The sequence below is a fragment of the Eleginops maclovinus genome, chromosome 1, assembly GCF_036324505.1.
Source record: "Eleginops maclovinus isolate JMC-PN-2008 ecotype Puerto Natales chromosome 1, JC_Emac_rtc_rv5, whole genome shotgun sequence".
Lineage (NCBI taxonomy): Eukaryota > Metazoa > Chordata > Actinopteri > Perciformes > Eleginopidae > Eleginops > Eleginops maclovinus.
In genome coordinates, this window is record NC_086349.1 from 8,277,149 (window position 1) to 8,301,337 (window position 24,189).

A 24,189-nucleotide genomic window follows, 5' to 3' on the forward strand; every position below is an offset into this window, starting at 1 on the left:
AGTAAAAGTAGAAGTACCACAGGGTAGGAATACTCCTTTACAAGTAAAAGTCCTGCTTTTAAAATGTTACTCAAGTAAAAAAGTATTAGCATTGAAATATACTTAAAGTACCAAAAGGAAAACTAGTAATTCTGCAGATTGGTCCATTTCAAAATAATATACATGATATGTTTTAAATATAATTATTGACGCATTAAAGTGTTTTCAAAGCTGGTAAAGGTGCAGCTTGTTTAAGTTGCATTGTATAATGCAGCGTAGCTTGTGAATTTACTCCTGGTTGATTTATATTTCACATTATTAATCCAACTCTGCAAATGAACTAAAGGTACAAAATAATTATAGTGGAGTAAAAGTAGAAAAGTAGCATGAAATGGAAATAGTCAAAGTGTTAGTGTTTCAAAAAGTACAGTACTTGAGTAAACGTACTTAGTTACTTCCCACCTCTGCAGATGTCCGCTGAATGAAGCGGCGCAAGCAAGCAGGGGACGTAACCATAGAAACTAAAATTATCTGGCTGTGTTCACCGCGAGGCTCTGCGCTCATGTGACTGCAGTTTTGGAAGCAAGAGCTTTGAAGAAATCCTGGCTAACCATCTTAAAGTTGGTTTCAGAAATAGAATGCGTGTGAAACCCTTTCTCAGAAACCCAGAGTAGACTACTTTCCCTAACAACTGACAAGCGCTGTAAGGATCTTTATATCCTCGAACAAAATGCAAACCAGAACTTCTGTCATGAGCAACTTTTCAAAGTCAGGTGGTGTTTACGAAAGAACTACATGTCACAGAACATTTATTCTTTGCACATGATAAAACCAGTTTCCACATCGACATTAGACAGTTGTATGTGAAAGATACAGAAGAAATATGTGCCCTAGTGAGTGAAGTCTCCTTGTGTGCGGCCATTAGAAGCGCACACGCACTCTCCACGAGTAGTTAGTAAGAACTTTGTCTTTTTTCTTCACAACGCAGGTGTACGTGCCTTCGTTGATGGCGTTGGCCACTATCGTGATGTGGTCGTCTTTCAAGGAGATGTAGTTTGGGTGAGAGAACTCCAGCAGCTCCCCGTCCTTGTACCAGCTGAGACAGGAGACAGGCGTTAGATGGAGCTCATTTTTTGATATTATTGGTTAGGTAAGGTGGACACAAAAACAAATACTCACTATACTTTTCCTTTCTTCGATGCTATTTTCTTCCCACAACGAAAAGTGAGCTTCTTGCCCTCGACCACCAGCTTGTGTTTGGTCCTCGGTGCCGCCGGGGTGGGAGCCACAGTGGGGAACGGAAATTCTGAAGAGAGTTGGAGGGAAACACTTAAGCTGATGCTTAAAAAAAAAGACACTCAAACATCAGTCTTGATGATCTTAAAATGATCCTGAACAATCATCTTGAGACTAATCAAAAAAGGATTATCCTGCACCTCTGTGTACTCCGTCGTCTGGAGATGTGACAACCTTCCCCTACCGAAACTCTGATACCGGTCCAAAAGTGTGATACAAACGTGATCACGTGAAACACTACGCTTTTCAGAATCCCTTACCTGCGGCCGTCTTATCAATATAATCTCTCCCATCTGGTTTCTTAAAAAACAAAACACAAAGTCAGCTTAAAAAACAGTTGCTCTTGTTAATGCCGCAAAAATCCAAATTGACCTTGTGTGTCTCTAACCCTCAAGCCACAGTCTGAAATTCCAGCGGTTTGGAGTCACTCAGGAATTTTCCACAGCCGTACAACGTCTCCCAATCAACAATGAGGAACAGATTACTGCGAGCCAGGAATCGTATCCTCTTGCCTCTCCCCGCACTGTCCCTTGTTGCTGACAAAAATCTCCAAAAAGCCACAACAATCTATGGGCCGACTTTGTTTTGAAGGAGCCATTTCCTGTTGTGCAACTGGAGGCCTGTGCAACCCACAATAAATATACTCTATTTCATGCTGTCAGATTGCTGATGGGTTATCAATACTGGCAGCAGTTAAAAGCTACCTGCTCAGAAACCAACACTTTATCCCTGGAGATGATGGTGTACTCCAGAATTAAACAGAATGTCCTCCAAGGGTAAATGTAATCTCCTCCAAATCTTGAAACCCTCATCACTGCTCTGCGTGGCTAAACCTGTTGGCTCCCGTTGCTCCATTGGCAAACGCTTCACAGCAGCTCCTTGCACTGCTCAATTGAGAGAAAACTCTCTCTTGGACGGCTGCTGTCTCTTACCGTAACAGAAATCACAGCTGGAGGGGCAGTGCTTCTGCATCAGCCTGCGCTTGCTGTCGCAATAACCTTTCCGAGCCCAGGCAGGACAGATAAATAACCGGTCCAAACATCCTGCAAGAGAGGTGGGGGGGAGAGGAGGATCAGACAAGTCAGCAAGTCTCCAATCTACTTTTTCTTCCAATGAAAATGACTCACCATAATACGATAATGATGACTCAAGAGTACTTTATACAACATTCATTAATGCCAATTCCATGTCAGCCGTCAAAAGCAAACACTGTGGTCTAAATTCTGGTTGATTTTAGCCAAAAATGGAACAACTGTTTTGTACTGCTAGTTCTTAACTGCATATAGATGTGCACTTCTAATGCCGGGGTTGGACCACATGCATGTTTTATCATTTTTGCCATTTTAGCGGGGGTCAATGGTCGGATTACTTAAGTTCTTGAATCCTTGCCCTGACTGCAGTCACAGTTTACCGTCTTTCATGACTAATGAGCAGCAGAATGGAGAGGAAGTGCTAGAGACTAACCTCACTGTTAGCTGATAGCACTAACACCATCTTTCCTGTTTGGCCTTGGTATGTTAAAAATGTTTAACGTGAGCGCTTTTAGATGATGCACCAGTGCTCTGTCAGGGTGGGCTTTAAGGCCTACAGTGTAGTTTGATTTAGGAGGCCATGGGTTATGGACCTGACGACGATAAGCGTCTGGCGGACGGGTATTTAGTTTGTTCCATTGGTTCTGGGCATATTGTTTACTGATTAGCAACCTGAGATGCAAGTACCCAATTTAAACTGAGTCTGACATTTTTGATTAAGTTGGCATTTTGATCAATGCACATTTTTTGGTCTCTGCTCAAAATTGATTAGTCACAAATGGGAATTAAAACGCATTTGATACACTCAAACAGATATCCGTTAATATATCTCGTTGTAGAGACTAGTGTGATCCCAGCGTGAGAAATTGATTTGCTTCAGCTCTTGAGCATGTTTTTCACCTTTTGGATGAATCACAAAATGCCTCCCTGACCCGACCCGACCGTTTAAGCACCAAAGAAGAGCTTTCCTGTGTGTGTTCTGGAAGAAAAGTGTGAACTTACCATAGAGGCGGTGAATACCCCACACCTCATCCTGTGTGATGAGCTTTCGCCCTGTCAGAGTTGCATTCAGGTGCATTATGGATTTAGGGTCCAATGAGTGCATGAGTCCCAGGACGTGGCCAATTTCGTGAGTTGCCACATGGACAAGATCCGTCAGCCAAACACCTGCAACATGGATACAGTTGATTATTTACTGCGTCCATCACCACACAGGTTAAATATGAGCAGTTTGAACATAATGAAGAGACATGCCTCTCTTCCAGCTGAAGCGCATGTTTCCAAGAATCCAGTACTCGTGGTTGTCAAAGTGGATCTCTCCTGTTGGCGGGAAGAATGCATGCGCCAATTCTCCCGTGATGCCGTCGAAACAATGGTGCAAGTAAGACTGCAAACAGTCTGTGTGGTTGACGGGATAGAAGCCTGCCAAGACAGAGGGAGAGAGACATACCTCAGAGCCGAGGAGGGAAGCCCTCACTCCATTATTTATGCTCTGTGTAGACAACAGCAGGGGGATGATGAATTACAAAAGACAGAGCTCATTTCTTCAGCCTTCACCCCGCAGGATCACAACCATTCCTCTTGCTGTCGCTGAGAATTTATGCAGGAGCCTGGAGCTTGAACCCATAGGGACAGATAAAGCATAATTTAGACTGCTTTACCATGGGCTGACATGTTTGGTAGATGTTGAGAATTTACTTTTTTCATTTGGAAATATGAATCATGCTGAAATAAGTTTGGTAATATAGTCGCGTTGGTGTGATTTAAGACGTTTGGAGGCAAGGAGATTTCGGGCCTGACAAAAACGATAACGACAAGGCAGTCTGGAGCGTGGAGCCAAGGAAAATCTGTTGGGGATTGATGCAGCCACATGCCGAGTACCCACCAATCTTAATGTCTGCTTCTTGGTCCGCTGGCACCTCTCTGAAGGTAAACGGCGAGACGTCACTCCACGTGCCAAAAGCCTTGGCAATGCCTCGGCGCGTGTCACTGGCATTTATCAAGTTTGTAGGGAAGGAGAGCAACCTGCTCAGAAACAAAACAGCTTTATGTAGTTATTACTGGACTTCTACAGCCGAGAGAACTGCCAAAACACAATGGCTACTGTTCACACAGAATTCCCACAAGCACTGCAAGTACAGCTCCATTACTTGATATTATATCTCGGCTAGTTTTAGTGATGTGGATTTTTTATAATCAGATAGTGAGCATAAACTGCCACTGTGAAAAAGAAGAAGATATTATTATATATTATTTCAAGAACAACTGCAATGTGGCTGCTGTCCACTAAGGCTTGATCACCAAAACCCAGTGATCACACCTTTCTAAAACACATTATCTTGAATGGGGGAATCCTTTCTTTATAGCTCCAAAGAGAACAAAATGCCTCTGGATCTTCAAACATTAGATCTAATCTAAGATTAAAACAAAGTTTATTATTGCTTTTTGTTTTTCACAAATGCAAGCAGACTTAACTGTGTTGGTCCTTTAAAGGTGCCATAGAATGCATCTATCTGGTATTTTAAATTGTTCTCTGATGTCTACAAAAAGGTATGATTTGGTCCTAGAATGAAACAAGCTGCATTTCCTTATTTGGGGCTCATTTAAATAATTATGACGAGCTCTGCTCTGATTGACTGGTTTACAAGGCGCCATCCATGGCTGCCTCAGAGCCCACAGAAGTAAGTGAAGTTCTCGAAACTGTGAGAGATGAACCATGGAGGCTTTTGGCATCCAACCTTACATGTTTGAGCCTTTATCGGAGGAGGAAACCGATGAATTTGAAGAACAGCCAGTTAGTCGGAGATTGGAGAGCAACGTTACGGAGTGGTAAGTGTTAGCGTTAGTGTTTCCAGTAGCTGGTGTATCCAAATGTTGGGGCTGGACTACCGTGTGTGACGTCATACACAGGGATTGTTGTAATTCGCCTGTTTTACCGCTGTGATATGCATATACATGATTTGCACGTGAAGGAGGAATCAATGGTGTTTGAGGTTCACGGTATGTCAGTTCAATGTACCGAACTCTCCTTATTCACCTATGCCAAAGTAAATACAGTTTTCCATTCTATGGCACCTTTAAGCTCTGTTAGGCATCATGACTGACATTCAATCAGAAGATATTGACACGCTCTTTGAATTTAGGGTAAATGGTTCCTTATAAATTGCTGACCGACACCACCAACAGTCTATGGCAGTGTTTCCTGCCAAAACCAACACAATTCTAACTCTCTCCATTTTCTACAACTGTGCTTTGCTGTTGATAAGACTAAAGAAAGAGTTGCAAAGGAATACTTGTATGTTAGCTTGAACTCATCCCATTTGAGCTTCTCCGGGGTGAGGGTGTAGCGCTTGTTCCGGGAGAGGTGAAGCACTTGTGACCGGGCCTCTTTGCGGATCCCGATGAGCAACACAGTGGTGTAAGCTTCTTCCTTGGACAAAGAAAAACCTTTAATTAATCAACTTACATTGGAGTATAGTTAGGACATTAAAGCACCTTATGCTGTTGTAGGGATTAGCATGGAGTAAGCTTCCAAAAGAATTCCATTAACTAATTGATCTGCCGGATTAATGTGTTTTACAATCCCTAGAAAGGGTTTTAACTTTTGAAGCTGCTATTAAACTCCATTAGTGTTCTTGACAGTTACAACTGCGCTAAATTGTTTTTATTTCACTAGCTTGTATCTGAATTTTACACATTTGATTTTCCTCTGAGGGCATTCCATCTTATTGAAACGGGAAGTGGTCAGCAGTTAAAGTTCTTTCCAAACATGAGTAAGATTCTTTTCGCAGATAAGTTGTGTCTTATGTCCCTTTTGGGATGGGCAAATCAACTCCAAATCATCATACCTGGATTCTGCGATATTTTTCCAGTTTTATGGGTGATTTTATTTTAATGCTTTCATAAACACTTTGTGACTGGAGCTAAGTTGTGGTTTGCTTTGGCTGTGATATTCCAGTAAGTGAATGCACCAGTTGTTCAAATCTATATCTTTTGACAGGGATTACTTTTAGGTAATAAATCCACTTTCCAACAGTTATTGGTGCTCCTTCTGTGCGTGAGAGCAGCGAAGGCTTTCTGTTTATTACTAATACATTTTAGAAGACAACTGCCCATGCATCCTGAATCTTGTTTTCTTTACAACTTTTAATATTCCACTTTGTTAAAATAAAAACGTTCAGGTTGTAGTATGAATGTCTTCCAAGGCAGACAATCCAAAAAAACGTGTTTAACTTCCAGTGTTTGGCCAGATGTGTGGAGGTGTGAAAGTAGTCTCAATCTCAAGCTTCTTCATTGAGTTCATAGAACTACTTCCAGCACTTTTGCAGAGAACAATCTTAATCCCTTCCAGTAGAGGCCAAAAGAAAGTGTGTGATTTTATCCCCATTTGTATGAAGCATCGCAGAATCGCTCATCTGTACAACAGCTGGCTTTTTGCCACATTGAGTCCAGTCAGAACAGTTATTAATGCTATTACCTGCAAAATACATACAGATGAATGAAATCTCTGCAACGTATTTGTGAAACTTTCTTTAGATCCATTGTGGAGCTCGATGTTAGCTAGGCTTGGGTAGCCAATCGAGGAAATGCAGTTTTGGCACTTATCTTTAATTTATTTTTCAGCACCAGAGGTTGTTTGAATTCAAGTGAAAAGTGTGAGTTCTAAAAGCATACTGAGCCACCAAGGCCTAATGGATATACTTAATTTGCTTTGCCTGCAGTCTACCTAACCAAATGCTCGGAGGCCAGGGCCCAGTTAATATCATTAATAATTTGTTTTATTTTCTAAGCACAAGCTCTTATGGTCTATTTTATCCGATTGCAACTTATTTATTTGAAATGTTTAGCTGTCCAACCCGGATGCCCTATCTAGCCCTTGGGCCTTATGTTAAGTATACTGGTTTATACAATCAAACAACACTGATGAATACACTAGTATAAAATTGGTTTAATAGCGTTTAGTGCAGTGGTTCCCAAACTCTGGGTTTGCAAGACGATTAAAGAAGAGAAGAGCAACAAAAATGTGTTTCTGATACAAAACAATTATACAAGCAAATTTAGCAAATTTGACAGTTTCACGTCTTCCACAACATAAAATATTAATAAAAATATAGCAATTAGCTAGGAAATCACTTCCAACTATTGGACCTATGCATCATATGCTCCGGTGCTGGTTTTCTTACTGAAGGAAAAGTACTGAAGATGGAGAAAAACATCAAAGTCCCTCCCTTCACTTTGTATTCTACACCCTGTCCTCAGGTTCCTGTTCCTGCTTCGCCCAGTCAAGACAAATAGATGCAGTACTTCCTTCATTTCCTTACTCAAATAGTGAAACGGGGGCACGCCGTCTGGCACACTGTCCCACACTGCTGGTGAACTTGATGGCCTCTCCTGCTCTGATGCTAAATACAATGTTTCTGTATTACATTATACACATCCTGGTCATTGTTTTATACAACAGTTGCTTCCCTGACCTCAGCTCACACACTGGAGCCTCGTGCTCTGTGATTTATGAGGTGTTTAATGTAGTCCAGCCAGCAAAGTTCTCTCTGTGTCCTGTCTTGTTATATTCACTGCAAATGTAATCTTCCACTTTGGCACAAATAGAGATGAGCTGTAAACCATGACGGCCGAAACAAATGTGCTAGAATAAACCTTGAAGCCCGTGGTGAGTCTGGGGGCACAACATCATGGACGAATCCTGGAGGATCCCGAGGCGAGTCTGGAAGACTTTATCCTCGGAGACCGTTAAAGAAAGGGGATTATGATTTTTCTCCTGAGTTTCAGAGAGTCAAGGAAGATTATTTTTCCTATAAAACAAAGACGGATAATTCTGAATATACAGCAGATTGCTGATTTACAAAAAGTATTGTCGACATTGGTAGAAAAGAGTGTTAATAAATAGAAATATATTGTTTCAATGAATTTTCTGATACTTTGCTAGATATTGAACGCTGTTATAGTGACTAAACATAAAAGAAAACACATTTAAAAGGCTCTGCAATCTGACATAACATAATTCACTAACGTATCCATTGAGACTCTTTTACTTATGCTTTAATTCATTCTGGTAGCCTTTGAGGAGCTTATCTGATGCAGTTGTGTAATCCTCCACAGCAGTCTTCTTGATGGACGCAGAATGAGAGTGTGTGGCAAAGGAAATGATATAAAACTATCCCTCAGGCTCTGTATCACAGTGGATGTGTGGCAGTCTGGAGCAACACACTTATCCAATTCACTGAAAATATTACTGTTCACAGATCCATTCCATTGCCTAATCTAATTATGGCACCCAACTCCTCAATCTTAACCCAACATCAATTAAATCTGATGCTTAATGCCTTTGCTAAAACTAGCGGATTTCATGAGAAGATATTATTATGCAGAACTTCTGCATAATAAAAGTGAATAAAAGTGGGAATAATGCATAGCTACTATGGGGAAAAAAAGTTCTGTCAAATTATGACAACCTGTCAATCTATACTACTGACCTAACTTAATTAAGAAAAATGTATCTTTTAAATGTTATCTGACTGCCCAGCTTGTATACATGATAAAGCAAATCACTTAAAGGTGAATTTGTGGTGTAAAAGGATCAACCAAATACCATTTTCTCAATTTCAACATAATTCAAACTCACAATTACTGTGTAAGTGCCAAACTGGGAATGAGTTGACTTACAAAAGTGAGTTGCTATTCGGAATAAGTGCTACTTTGTTGAAAACAGTATATGCCGAATTTAAAAGCAGCTTTTGATTATTAAAAATAATTTAAAAATATACAATTTTAACCACGAAGCTTCACAGCATCCTAGGGTAGGTTAAGACATGCACAGAAATGTGAATGAAGTTTGGTTTGGTGTTTTTCAAATGATTAAAGGAAATCACAACCTTAGTAATCACAAAGCAGATATTAAGTTGGGCTTCACAGTGTCAGTCCCACTCTTATAATGAAGCGGTCCCTCACAGCATACCTCTAACCTCCATGAGGGGAACGCTGTGGTTGGTTGCATCCCGAGGCTGAGCAGCGCGGCCGCCAGCAGAGGAGCGAAACTCCAGCCGCTTCTGCGTAAACTTCTGCGAGTCTGACAGCACACCATAGCTGCGAGATTACAGCTCCAGAAACACACAAAAAAAACAAGTAATCCCTCAGTGAAGACTACACCGGTTCACCATCTACTCCCTGGCCATTGCGCTGGTGTCCTGTCTGGTGGTGCAGCTGTGTGCGGCAGCGCAGTTGAAGCTGCGGATCTGGTGGTAGAGAGGCGCAGACTGCACCAGCACCAGCACCAGCAGCTCTGCTCTGCTCTCTTCCGCACTGTGCGGCTGCCAGAGGGCTGGTTTCATATTACTGCGGATGGGGCAGGGGGTCAGTGTCGAGACGATCTAATGAAAACCAAACGCCCATCAAACCACTTGTTGCAAACCACTGTCTGTAGCTCAGTTAAAGCGGAATCAGATGCTTTTTTTGACTAGATTTTTTTTTAGGTTTATGCAATTCTCCTAAGGGGAAAACATCGTTTAGTCTTCTCCTTATCCCACTGTCTGCACAACAAATCAAAACAGGATATCTTCCTCTGTTACACAAGATTCTGCCACACATGCAAACAACAAAATTATTTCAAATCAAATCCAGTTTAGCGTGAAACTACATAACACACACAGAAGAGCAGATGCATTTTATTTTCCTTATGGACTTTCTTCCAAATCATTAAAAATTATTGTTGTTTTACAAAACTTTCCACTTGTGTCTCCTTTCTCTGTGCAAGTGTTGCAAGGAGCCACAGTGAGTATATAGATTGCTTGCATTGGCATTGCAAAGAGGATTAAGGGGAGTAGGGATTTCCGGCACATGCTTCTAAGGTGCATGGAAAAAGGAAAAAGTCTGGAGAAGTAAAACTCCAGGAACACTTGTAGTATCCAAAACTTCTTTATTTTATTACCTCTTAAAAGTTGATTTGTTTTGGACTCTAGGCTGCATGTTGGGTGACAGTCTGGAAGTACTTATGTACCAAAGACTCCTCAACTCTTGTGCACGCCACTACATTCTACATGGCAAGGTCCGACCCATGTCATAATGTGCACATGGGCCACAACTGGAATGTGTCCCATACTTGTGGTTCAGTCAAAAACGAGTAATTTTAGGCCTTTTAAATGATGACTCATTAGAAATGATTGAACTGAATGCAATATCTTGTGTTTCTTGGAAGATAGGAGAACAATGGCTAAGAATTGTTGACACATTTAGTTTATGTTTAGTTTATATTTAGTTATACTTAGTTATTTTAGTTTATATTTAGTAATATTTGATGTATATTTAGTGTATATTTAGTAGTTTAGTTATATTGAGTGTATATTTCTTCTTCCTTTTTTGTATTTAACTGTTGCACCTCAATTTCCCTCGGGATAAATAAAGCTTCTGAATCTGAATCTGAATCTGAAGATGTGATTATTATTTGGACCCAGGTTGTTCAAAGTAAGGTTCAGTGTAGTAACTGATATCTGTTCCATTCCATTAACATACCCCCATTACAAAATATACGTATAAAAAAACGTGTTTAACTTATGCAATTCAAATGATCTATATTGGCCTCACTTGATCAGAAACGTATATAACCAAAGCGATAGAGGCAATTATGAGTATTTAGAGATTATTAGCGACGATCCTCATTGTCAATTTTCATGAAATTGTATTGTCTTATTTATGCAATATTTGATGATCACACATAATTATTATTTTAAAGAAATTCATAAACCCTTATCTGCTGGGTAACCATTCTTATAAATATAGGCTTGGTACTAATTGCATCGCTGACACTGACCCTCAGTCACATCATAGACTCCATGCTTTATGCACACAATGTATACAATATCTCGTTTTTCATTATAATAATGTCAGTACTGCGCAGCCCTGAATTCTGCCCATTGCCCATTGTAAATGCACATGTTTTATTACAATTTTAATTCAATTTCAACGGGTACACCTATATTTCAATGTAAATATTGCTATATTTTTGTTATGTTATTATAGTTCTCTTATAATAGTTTTTTTTATCACCCTCCCAATTTTGTTTTATTTTATGTATGTATGCACCATAACAACAAGACAAATTCCTCGTATGTGTTAACCTAGGCCTACTTGGCAATAAAACTGTTTCTGATTCAGATTCTATAAATTAAAAACATGCATCAAAAACTGAAATAAACTAATAATAAAAAAGACAATTTGCAATAAATTCCAATAATATAACTAGAATTTAGGTTTACAGCTATGTGTATGTCTAATGAGATTACACTTGTCTAAGGTTTTATTGTTATATACATAATAGCTACAGTGAAGTTGTTGGCATGAAAAGAAAAAGACATAAGAAGTGCAAGGAAATAGCTTTATTTTGGGTTGTGACATAAGATTGGTCAAACAAGACAATATTTTTCATTTTATTATTTTTGTTGTCGTGACTTTTTTTTGTAGGAACAATAAGCAAGTCGGAACCATTGTACGAGAAACGGTTTCTTTAGCTCCTATACGGCGTTGCACTTGTGTCGGAGGAAATGGCGCCCATCGTCACCATGGTCAGGCGCAGAAGGGTTTACAGTTGCCAACCACTCAAGACCCCTCGAAGTTGATATGTCATATATGTAACTGCCTCTCATTCACCGGGCTCAGAAATATGTTTATAAGTGGACCCAGTTTGTGTCAGAAGTTGAAGACATAACCGGTAAGAGTCAGACATTTGCTCTCTGCTAGCTCAGTGGCTAACAGTTAGCTGTAATCCCATAATCTGAGCAGTTATTCAGCCGGAGGTGGTTGACCCTCCCCGCTACGGTGTCCTTATCCAGTCGACAAGGGTGTTGGTTTACCCGGATAGCAGTTTCTTTTGGATTTTATTTCAGGTGGTTTTGACAAAATGCCACGTGTATTTATTGGCAATCTAAACAGTCAGCGACAGTTTGTCCTGCACTGAAAGACACTCACTTTAGGAGCAGAACCGATACTGTAACGTTAGTCTGTGTTTTACATTGCTGCAAGTTTACAAGCCTGCTGTAGATTTAACAGACCTGCTGGAGCAACAGCATTTCAGATGCATTTAACACTCACTCTTATATGTAGTGCTTACTTGGTGTTTTTATGGAACATAGATGACTTTTAGCAGAGCGTCTGCAAGTCCTGAAGAAGTCTTAACGTTGTCTGAATATGTACAAAAATAATGCAATACTTTTAAGGAAACATTAAATGCATTTAATGTTACATTGTGTTTTTGAACAAATACGAAAGTGAAAACCTACTGGGCGAAATAACGGATTCTGCATTCATTTAAGATTCATAGAATTCTTCATGGCATTGATACTGAATTATTCATTCCTAATGGCATTGATTCTTTGTTGTTTCCAGACATTTTCTCATTATAATCACCCACAGGATCCTTGTTGTCATTTTCTGACAGTGGTAGATATGACATTTTAGGGTTTGGTATCTTATAATATAATCTATCAATGCTGCTTTGATACCTGCATTTTGTATCAAGGTCAAAGCAATACTTTTATCCGTAGTAAAAGGATTATTTAATGTAACCCTTTTATTATTTAAAAATGCAAAGTCAAATTACTCAATGCATCTGTATTAATTCGGAAATGATGATAACTTAAAATCTCAATTATACTCCATAGTGTCCGTATTTTAGATTAGAAAATATCAAGCAGTTGATGCCAACCTACAATATTTGACACCTTTCTGTATGAATTTCTACAGCATTTATATAAGAGACCTGGCTCTGGTGGGTTTTGCACTGTCAACTGTTTTGTAATTTTGTTGATAATTTCCTGTTACAGGAACACCGGACACTGACATTTGGAGACGTTACTGGTACTGTAGACCCCTTGCAGAGGAATGGCCAAAGAGCTGAAACAAAGCAGGGCAGAGACATTTGTGCTGGCTGGATCGAATGGTCACAATGGCCAACAATGGCAGACCGGTCTGAGTAACTTCAGCCATCCTCTGGGCCCTGACCACAAGTCCAGGATGTCCCGTGTTGCTTTCGATGTGAGGCAAAAGTGTGCGGCCTACGTGCTGGCACTGAGGCCGTGGAGCTTCAGCGCCTCTCTCACACCGGTGGCCCTTGGCAGCGCCTTGGCATACAAGCTAGAGGGCTCCGTGGACTTGGTCATCCTCATGGTGTGTGCGGTGACTGTCCTCGTCGTCCACGGGGCGGGGAATCTTGTGAACACCTACTATGACTTCTCCAAAGGGATTGACCACAAGAAGAGTGATGATAGAACTCTGGTGGACGAGATCTTGGCACCGCAGGATGTTGTCATGTTCGGAGCGTTGTTGTACTCTTTGGGGTGCTTGTGTGCCACTCTGCTCTATTTCCTGTCTACACTCAGACTGGAACACTTAGCCCTTATTTACTTCGGGGGACTGTCCAGCTCTTTTTTATACACTGGAGGTGAGTAAAATATTGCCATGAATATCTTAGGACTATTTCAGAGAACCTATAAGGTTGGTGTTTGTAAAAAAAATGGTATGCCATGGAAGCGGTCACTGTCATGTGATGGTACCAAAGGGAGGGTGGGCTGACTGACCCTTTTAAGGCAGTCTGTGTATTTTTCCAAACATGTCACTTATGTGTTACATTTCTTCATGAAGTGAGTCCTGCATTCATCCTGCGTCATTCATCATTTAAATGTTGCACCTGGTAAGGGTGGCGCTAATTTTTAATACAATTTAATATTTGCTGGGTAGTTTAATCTATATACATTGAGATGTATTAAATATTAGTATTTGTAGCAATAATGTAAATCAGTAAAGCTGTCAGATAAATGTAATGGGGTAAAAAGTACAATATTTCCACCATAGATGTAGTGGAGTAGAAGTGTAAAGTGCTATAAAATGGAAATACAAAAATTACAATTAACACACACTTTGACCTACAGCATTTGTACTTGGTTACATTCCACCACTAATCAAGGGACTTATCAAGATAGCTTTGTTAGCATTAGTGTAGTTTTCTATGAGGCTAATTTGTACCAAAAATTACGGTTCAATCACTTGTCATCAAACAAATAAAAAGGTTAAATATGTCTTCTGTTTAATTATCTTCTTCAGGCATCGGCCTCAAGTACGTGGCCCTCGGAGACGTGGTGATCCTCATCACCTTCGGCCCCCTGGCGGTCATGTTTTCGCACGCGGTGCAGGTGGGCTACCTGTCGGCCCTGCCACTGGTGTACGCCATACCGCTGGCCCTCAACACGGAAGCCATCCTGCACAGCAACAACACCAGAGACATGGACTCTGACAAGCAGGCGGGCATCGTTACGCTGGCCATCCTCATCGGCTCCACGCTGTCCTACGTCCTCTACAACCTGCTGCTCTTTGTCCCCTACGTGCTCTTCTGCATCCTCGCCACCCGGTACACCATCAGCATGGCGCTGCCGCTGCTCACGCTGCCCATGGCCTTCCCCTTGGAGAAGCAGTTCCGCAGCCGATGCTATGCCAAGATCCCCCAGAAGACGGCCAAGCTCAACCTCCTCATGGGACTTTTCTACGTGTTCGGGATCATCCTGGCCCCTCCCGGCAGCCTGCCCACATTGTGATCCAACTAGATTTGAAATCTTCAAATTTTGTTGTGTCAATACAGACTAGTTTGTGTACCTTTGTATTTGTACAGAGCTGTCCGAGGGCTTTCACTTGCGTTAATTTATTGACATATTTATATGTTGAACAATTTTAGTTTAGGTTCACCTCTGTGACACTGAAGGCATAATCAGCTGTTTTTTTTCTTCAGTATAAGCCTGCTATAATGTGTTGGTCATTGTGTCTTTTTTTTTTTTTTTAGAGCTAGGAAACATTTTTATCATCTACTGTCAGACAATAAACTTGCAGTTGCCATATTGTGTTTCTGGTACCTAAAAAAATATGAATAAATACAATTCTCATACACTGTACTCAGCACGGTACGTGCTGTTCAATTGCTCATTGTCACTTTTCTGTGGAGAGCCAAATAGTATTTGGTTGGATTATAATAAAACTCACTGAAGCTGATGTCCCATGTGTTTGATGTGGGTGAAAGGGCAATTTTCTTCCAGTGTGAATGAATTTGATTATACAATATAACCTGCAAACTGATGTTTAATACTGGTTTAATGACATGAAATAAATGTTTTGAAATCATTCCTGATTCCCAGTCATTACATTCTAAATCTGGATAAAGCAGCACTAAAATGTGGCTGTCAGATGAATCATAAATAGCACAGTGGAATAGAAGTCATTTTTGTTAAACCAAAGAATATAGGCCATTGTTTCACTGCCTCATTGCAACTTTTATATTCCTTCACAAAGACATTTCCCTCGTGTGGATGGAGGGATACAAACAGCATACCCACATTGACGAAAAACATTGCATTGTTATTTTCTTTATCTATACTGTAAGTGACCACTGTAATGACACTTCCTTATAGAAGACTCAGTATTACGTCTACATTACTTTAGTTAAAACCTCCATGACCTGTCCCTGTGTAATTAATAAATTCAAGTTTTTGTACGCCGTTGTTTTCTTGTTTCATTTGTTACAAATGCAACTAAGTAATTGAATAGAGCCAATGCATATCAGGTATATATATATATATATTAAATAAAGTTGACATATCTCCCCCAAAACCTCTAGATTTGTGCAGCATGGTGTTTGTCAGCAGGGGGCGGTATTGGACAACCATTGACCCAACAGAAATATATAGAGGTTGTTTTTATTTCCTGTTTACTATAATTGAACATTACATCAACACATAGTTTAAATGATTTGTTACTAAAACACATATATTTAAGTTAGTATACACGTTTGTATTTAATATATAAAGAGCTTTATATACCACAACTGAGCCATAACTTCTCTTTACTTTAGACATTTTTTTCAATATGATTGTTGATGTTACTCCTGTAAAATACTCTATTATTATCTGAATGTCATCTTGTGTTTTCTCACAGAAGTTAATAAGAAACAAAATATCAAAAATACTCAGAAGCTTTATAAATGTAAGAATGATGTCCTAAGAATTTTCCTTTATTACTTCACTGCTTCTGGTTAATTAATACTTTAATAATATTGAATTGAAAAGCTTCATTTTAATAATGGTGGATGCTTATGTTTCCATTGGAAATTAGAAATAGCCACTCCCATGAACAGATTGTACATAGTTAAATACAATTCTGATAAACACGTTCACGTCAGCCTTTGTCTGTGTTGTAGAAAATACTATTGTAAAATAATAGTACCAGAGGAGCAGGATGGGCAAAATATGCCTTCTTTCACACGGTCACAGTAGGAAAACACGGTTGTAGATAATGAATTTAATAATGCGCTGCATTCAATTTGGCTGTTTTAATTTCAGGATCCAGGTTGTGTTAATGCTGACTCCCTACCACACTCGCTGGGAAACTTGGAAAAGAACGGAGCCATCATTATTAATAACACTTGTGCTTTCCCCGCTATGCCAATTCAGGGTGAAAAGCAGTAATATAGCAATTTCTTGGACTGTTTTGTTCCAATGTTTATAAATAATTTTTACTCATGCTCTTATTTCATTTCAGTATCAAACTGAAATTGAATATGCAACAAGAACCCCTTCTTCCATTTACCCCCTTAACAACATTGTAACAAAGAGTATGCTTGTCTACCTGATATTTTATTCTGATACTTAAAATCAAAATTGAATTCAGAACTGTATTTATTACGAGGAGCACGTGAAGGCAGCATTAGTAGTGACGCAATGCATGGGCGTGTTGTCATGGCTGTGCACTGCAAAACCTTTCAATTTAGTACGGTAAATTACTTATTTGTCCCAAAACAAGCCATGTCAGGGTCGGTGGCGGACAGCGACATGGACATACATTTCACCTCAAAGTGAACACTCCTGACTCAGGCCCGGTAAGTAGCCTCAACGTAATATAAGTTGTTTTTATAACAATAAAGGATGGCCAAACATGGGTTAGCTAGCTAGCGTCAACGTTAGACAAGCTAGTAGTACGCAATAATCCCACTGTCCTCCCGTAGTAAACAGCCATGCAACATTCCATTCACAATATAATCTAATTATTAATAACTAGAGTATTGTTTTATGTTATAGCATATTGGTGGTTTATGATGCATTAACATGTGACTCCCCCCAGCTGGGTTTCACTTCTGTGGAGATGAAACGTGTCCCGATTTTAGAAACTGACATTTGAGCTATATATAGAAATGCTTTTGGTTTTCTGTTTGAATACACCGATGAGTTTCGTTTAACAATTCTTTACAACTCTGTCCTCATTGTTTAGTATCATTCCCCTCTCAATTAATTTGGCATATTTTGAACGAGGTTTGTGTGACACCTCAAAATTACAGAATGGGCAGTTTCTAGATTTCCACTAAACTAGGAAGTAGGCTAACTCAGGCAAGTGGGAAGTCATGGTTGTTTTACTGTACCTGTAAGCCTAGTTAATAGTGGTGGAAGAAGTTCTCTGATTTTCAATAATAAATTTAAAGTCTTGCAATCAAAATGTGGCTGAAGTGAAAGTACAAAAGTATCAGCATTAAAATATACATTAAGTTCCACAAGTAAAAGCAAATGTTATGCGTAATGGCCCATTTCAGAATCGTCTAAAAATGACTGGATTATGATGTGCTCTTGTGTTCATCACAGCTGATACGTACAGCTAATTTCAATGAGTTGTTATTGTGCTGCTGAATATCATAACCTATGATTATGTTTCAATATGTATTTAGTAATTGATTCATATGATTAGCTCGTAATCTAAAAAGTAAATGGAAAACTTAAAGCTGTCAGATAACTGTATTGGAGTAAAGTACAAAGTAGCATTAAGTGAAAATACTTAGGTGAAGTACAAATACCTTAAAATTGTACTTGAGAACAATACTAAAGTAAATGTCTTTGTTACTGTCTACCACAGGTCTGTACTTGATATTTTGTTGGATGGTAGGAACAGTTATTGTCACCTGTATGCTTAAAAACTACACCATTTATAAGGAGCACAATTAAACCCATTTAAAATGATAGGAAAACAGTGTGACTGCAGGTTACAGATGATTGCAGTTGTTTGCTGTGTCTACCAGCAACCTGCTTAGCTGACCTGAACATACTATGATACTGTGCTGGAGGGCTGTAGCTGTTACACAACCCCTAACCCTTTACACCTGTCATCTTTCTGGTCATTTGGTAGTGATGAAGCAGAGCCCAGCAGCAGCAGCTGGCACACACACACACACACACACACACACACTGGAGCTTCAACTGGACATAGTCAGGATTGCTCTCAGCCACACCTACTTGATAACAAAGTTTCAGTCATCTGCTGTTTCTCTGTCTTGTTGTCCACGCTTGGCTCCACAAGTCTTAAGCACAATAATTAAGCTTGAAATGCTTGCTGGCTGACATCACAGACATGACTTGTGTTTTAGAGAAGCAGAGGTGAACAGCTGATACCAATTGAGAAGAAATGGGGAAAATATTGTGGGGGAAGTCTCAAGGTAAGAGTTTAACGCACTTGGGATAACATTTGGTGAAGGGTTGAGTCTGCGTTTATCTCTCGGATGGTAATTTGAAGGTACACTGTGTAAAAACACTTAAGTAGTGTGGGGCCTGTTTTTTATCTGTTTGTATTTTAGTGCTTTCCCATAAATTCTTGGTACGCATTTGTCTCCGCACATGTTTCTTTTTAACAGTTTAAGGCTGTTAAAAGGAAAATAACTTTTACACAATCCTCCTATGTATAGGGCATATTTTAAAAGATGTATTCAAATAGAATTAATGGACGCTTTTATTGATCCCCAGAAGGGAAGTTGTGGGTGTTTCAGCAGCACAAGGACAATACATAGTACAGAATCTATCTTGTGTTGTATAGCAGCGTTTTGTTGGACTGAGAATCTTAACTGTGTTTCCATCTCGCTCATATGTAGTGTATTTATGAAGAAAATGACCTGACTATAATTTAAGGGAAAAGGCATTCCTGGCTGACAGGTTGGCATGATATTCCAACGTGGAGCTTGACAGCGGCTGCCTGTCACCACAGTGATTTGATGGTTTTTAATGTAACCAGCATGCATAGCTGCAAGCCAAAACCAGTGTTGTTGACTGATGAAGCAGGAAGCAGAATTTTTGCCAAATAGCCACTGGCTTTAAGTGTGATCGTTTTGTGCTAGTCAACTTTCCAGTAATTCCTCTTGGAGTGGAAAAGCAACCTAAGGCCTTTTTTTTATGAAACAAAATGACATGTTTTTCAACTCAAGCTTAAAGTCTTAGAAAACAACCAGTGCTATTGATTCAATTTTACGATTATGTATCAGGAAGGCCCCTTCATATCCGTTCTATCTCTACTTGATGACACTGATGGCCGATATTTAGTTTTAAAACTAAGGTATTTTGGGCTTTTCAAAATGTCAGTTTAAAGGGATAGCTTGGATGTTTTGAAGTGACGTTGTTTGTGCTAGTTATCAATAGAAACTTTATAACCCACAGTAAAATTAAGCTCTGCATGCTTCTAGTTTGGAGAGGCAGATTGGAGTAAGGGCACTGACTGGGGGCGGCAACATTTTTAACCGCCTTCAAAGGCCAACTAAATAAATATCAGTTTATTAAAGTTTACGCTATGTTTAGACAGTTTTCAGTGCTTTACTTTGAGACCACAGATCCCTACACGCTATGGAAAGGGAACAGAAGCCGTTATACGCAGCTTTCACAAAGCCACCTGACTTCATAAAAAAAACTGTAATTTTACCTTGCAGGGTCAAGAGCTGCTATCACTGCCTCCAATGGTTAGTTTGTTTGTGTTTTTGTGTGACTTTAAACAAACTAACATCACACAATAAAGTAAACAAAATGTTGTTGATTGTTTTGATTGTAATTGCTATGAGATTGGCTGTTTAAGAGGGAATGCGATAAACGCAAACGCCGAACCCACTGTTTGGACTGCTTAAAATAAGATAAACCAAGGTTCTATGCAAATGATTTTGTTTTCTTTATACTATTTCAGTCTTCCTTAAATAAAATGCAAGAAATCTACATTTATGGCCTTGCTTACAACATCGAAATATTCAAATGCTAACCCCTGTATCTTGATGCCTATTATACGGACAATACACAGCCCTAGTTTCCCTACCAAGATCTTCCCAGCTAGACTGAGGATTCAGACGAACCCCCCCGTCTGGCCACATGCCAGTCCTGTAATAGTTACAAAGATGACAGTTTGAGTTGCAACGTGTTGTGCTGCCACGAGAGAGTCAGCACTTCAGTGTCATCCGGTTTAATATAGACTGAGTAAACGTCATTGATCTCTGTGAGAATATTTGGTGCCTGTGGCAGCAGTTTGATAGAGGAATGGATCCAGTAGCAACCACTACAGTTAAAGCAGCAGTTAGATCGATGTTGTGAGGTGGAGGGTGACATGGTGCGGTGTCGTATGAATTCACAAGGATTTAGCATTTCTAGACATATATGATGTTCCTATCTTCTTTTTGATATTTAGTTAAGTCTTCCTACATTGTTTGGTCACCTGCCAGAATGACTGATGTATCAGAGAGTCTTTGCAGCTTTACACCCCACCTTCTAAACTAGTTTTTTTCCCAGGAGGCAGCCATATTTTTAGGTCTGATGACCGTGTGTCACTATGTATTTGAAGATGTGTCTATGAATGAATGCCCTCTTTTGTATGATGTAGACTGAAAAATACATCACGCAGACAGCAGCAGCTCTGTTTACAAGACAGGGATTGTGGTGTAATAAACTTCATTATAAGCCGTGTCTCAACCACTTCCTAAGCCCCCGCCGTTCATTCATTGGCTACTGCTCATGCCCTGGCTTCACCAGCTGTACATCCATGTGTGCCAGACAGATGCTTATTTTTGGCTTCCATATTGGTCAGGTCTCCCATCGTTGTGGACACATTAAATTAGACCCATTAGAGTATTGTTTAAGGCTATTAAAGCATTTGGACACACACACACACACACACACACACACACACACACACACACACACACACACACACACTTTTGTCTCTTACCTGTGTGAGCCTGCAGGAGATTGGTATTGCCAGTTTGCTACTAAAAATGAGGATCATGGTGGGTGCCCATTCATCAAAAACCTCCTCCAGCCCCACCCCTTTCCTTTTCCCCCAAACCCCCCCTCCTGTGCACACACACACCCAAAAAGAAACACATCACCAGACCCTCCCCCCGAAACATATTGCCCCTCCCCCTCCCCTCTGTCCTCTGCTTGTCTGCTCATTGGCAGCAGAGCCGATGCTGTCCCAGCGCGCTCAAAGAGAGGGCTTTACATCCTTATGTGGAGCTTGATGCGCATGTGTTTGTACATATTGATCAGTAAACACAGTGTGTCGGTTCAACATGCGTGTTACTGACACTTGGTGTCCTTGGTGATGGGATGTAGCGTCAGAGGAGTCTTATGCGGAGCACAGCCCACTGGCCTGTTTTCATGTGAGAGCGAGGGAGCGTCGACCTGAATGCTGCGCTCGTCGGGCAGCCGCTCTCCCCGGCCATCCTCTTCCCTCTCCTCTCCTCTCCGCCTCCTTCACCCTGGTAATCCTTGCTGACACAACCCACAAAGGACTGAATGCTGGCTGCATCCTCCAGCATCAGGGCTCTCTCCCCGCCCTCCTCCAGCTCTGCTCCTTTACAGTCAGCCTGTACAGCAGCAGGACGCTGTTTGTGTAGAGCGGCTGTATATCACATCTCAGGAATACCGGCCTGGCTGCCCTCTTCCTGCTCCTCCACCTCCTCCACCCCCTCTATCCCCTCCTCCTCATCCTCGTCTGCAGGTTCATTCAGGGAGTGCATAAGAACAGAGCTTCAGCCCTGAGGAGGCGTTTTTTTTATCTCACTGGAAGCCTGTAAAACCGCTGGTAGCAGGAGGTAGGAGCTGCTTCCTCTCCTTTCCTATTTTTGTCGGCCTATCTATTCACCATCCTGCACTTCAATATACCAACAGGTAAACCAGCTAAACACGACTTGCTTTATGTATTAGGAGATGCCGTTTCTGTCTTTACTGTTTGGGTAATCCTAGCACGTCTTTCTTGACAGTGGAATCCATGTGATGATGCTATTCTTATTTTACCATAGAGCAGCCTATTCTTTTATTCATCAGTTGGGAATCTTATGAAAATAAATTGGAAAAGCCATGTTCTTTATCTTAAATGAAATATGGCTGCTTTCAAATGAGCTGATTCCACTGTCCCAGAATGGTATAGGATCATGTGCAAAGACAACACAGTCGGTATACGTTTGTGACCATGCTACTACAATTGTGCCACATGTCATTGCAATCTGTAGTAAAGCTAGTGACGTGCTAAGCATGCAGGCATACATCTGGCTGCCGACGCTATCCCTGTTTGCGTAACAGACTGGTGACGATCGAGAGGGAAAAAAATGTGGTGACCTTTGCGTAAGGTGATCTCAGAGTTCTGCAAGTTGTTTTGGGTTTAACATGTAGATTCCTTACTGGAGGAAGCCCAGATACAACATATCTTTTGCCCAGTCCAGACTTATTTGAGTAGCTTTAACAACATTAGGAGCTTGATATAGACAATGCCCACAGTGCTGGGAGAATCAATACCAAAAGGATTTTATCATGTAGTGTAAGATTCAATTAAGGTGGGTGATTGCGTCGCTCGGATTACTTGATTGACGATCATCTTTCAGGCACTGAATGAAATGATCCTATCCAGCAGTAGACTAGATGAGATTGACTGATATGTTTGAGTCTGGTTAATTAAAACAAAGCTGTAAGGGAAAGTATGCCCTTATTTTTCAGACGCGAACAGCCAGGAATATAAGCGGTTTATGTGGCCAGCAGCAAAATGTATTTAAGCATCCTAAAAAAACCTAATATTACTTTAAGTGTGTTCTACATTTAGTGTCCTTGCTGAACCTGCTATACAGTATACGCTCTTTTCAAAGCCACCAGACTCCATTGACAAAAACTGTCATTTTAACACAGGAGTTGCTTCACACACAATGAATGGAGTCTGGTGCTTTGGTCAGAACAAAAATAACGACTTTGGGTAAAAGAAGAGAAAATAACTTAAATCTTGCATTCCCTCAAATAGATAGCAATCTTTTTAGGGCGGCTCTTTATAAAAATATGTTTTGCTGTTGCCCTTGCTCACAGCATTACATTCAATAGCTTCAGCACTGTTTTTCCTGTTGGCTTCTCCAAACGGGTGTCCCAACTACCATCTACTGTAGGTATATACTCCGACAAAGTATCTGAAATATCCCCCTTCAAAACATACAAACTACCCCTTTTTGGTCGCATGTCGCAACAAGTCACTCGATATTGACTTCTGAACTGATGTATGACTTGACATATAACACAGGACTGATTTACAGCTGTGTTAAATAAGCTCTTTTTACAAGCTATTAGCCTTAGCAAACCAAAGAAATATAAAGCTTCCTCCCACTACTGATTATGTGACATGATAATGCCCCATTATTATACAAAGTGATGTGATTACCAGAAACAGTCCTTTGTAAGATCAGCACTGGTCTTTTTGGAAGACATGTTTTCTATACCTTTTCCAGCCACAATGTTTATTTAATTACTTTTTTACAGATAAGGCACCGGGCAGACCTTGAGCAACATCTGTTGGACCCCAAAAAAAATCTACCAAGCTCAGGAGAATAGAACTACATGTTCCAAAACAAAGAGCAAAGTTCACAGCAAACCAAATACTGAGCTAGGAAGGGTTCACTCCCCCTGTCAGTAGGATGACTGCTTCATAGTGCTCAGGATTTCAGATGGTCCTGCTGGTTGACCCGGAATAGCAGCATTACAAAGCTTGCGGTTTCACAAAGAACTGGAATCATACAGCTTTTAAC

At 40.3% G+C, this 24,189-nt stretch overlaps 2 protein-coding genes across 3 annotated transcripts; one reads left to right on the forward strand and one right to left on the reverse strand.

Annotated features, from left to right (window-relative positions):
- Nucleotides 1–771: 771 nt before the first annotated feature.
- On the reverse strand, nt 772–9,617 carry mmp23ba (matrix metallopeptidase 23ba). Of its 2 annotated transcripts, none has more exons than XM_063895162.1 (8): nt 9,280–9,617; nt 5,600–5,736; nt 4,192–4,331; nt 3,561–3,728; nt 3,309–3,473; nt 2,208–2,318; nt 1,159–1,285; nt 772–1,075 (listed from the first exon to the last, which is right to left on the reverse strand). In XM_063895162.1, exons 1-8 carry the CDS (start codon nt 9,403–9,405, stop codon nt 901–903), a joined length of 1,149 nt encoding a protein of 382 aa, XP_063751232.1. In that variant the 5' UTR covers nt 9,406–9,617; the 3' UTR covers nt 772–900. The 2 variants fall into 2 exon arrangements, with proteins under 2 accessions (XP_063751232.1, XP_063751241.1); XM_063895171.1 differs by having other exon boundaries at nt 5,600–5,732; nt 9,280–9,610.
- Nucleotides 9,618–11,832: 2,215 nt separating this feature from the next.
- Nucleotides 11,833–15,476, forward strand: ubiad1 (UbiA prenyltransferase domain containing 1). Its single transcript, XM_063891334.1, has 3 exons — nt 11,833–12,024; nt 13,136–13,752; nt 14,412–15,476. Exons 2-3 carry the CDS (start codon nt 13,194–13,196, stop codon nt 14,897–14,899), a joined length of 1,047 nt encoding a protein of 348 aa, XP_063747404.1. The 5' UTR covers nt 11,833–12,024; nt 13,136–13,193; the 3' UTR covers nt 14,900–15,476.
- The last annotated feature ends 8,713 nt before the right edge of the window (nt 15,477–24,189 follow it).

Excerpts from the sequence above, each read along its gene's own strand:
- ubiad1 (XM_063891334.1), top strand. The coding sequence starts at position 13,194 with ATGGCCAAAGAGCTGAAACAAAGCAGGGCAGAGACATTTGTGCTGGCT. Across the intron at positions 13,753-14,411 it reads CTCTTTTTTATACACTGGAG|GCATCGGCCTCAAGTACGTG; the intron begins GTGAGTAAAATA and ends TATCTTCTTCAG.
- mmp23ba (XM_063895162.1), bottom strand. The coding sequence starts at position 9,405 with ATGGTGTGCTGTCAGACTCGCAGAAGTTTACGCAGAAGCGGCTGGAGT. Across the intron at positions 5,737-9,279 it reads TCCCCTCATGGAGGTTAGAG|GAAGAAGCTTACACCACTGT; the intron begins GTATGCTGTGAG and ends TCTTTGTCCAAG. Across the intron at positions 3,474-3,560 it reads GCGCTTCAGCTGGAAGAGAG|GTGTTTGGCTGACGGATCTT; the intron begins GCATGTCTCTTC and ends TCCATGTTGCAG.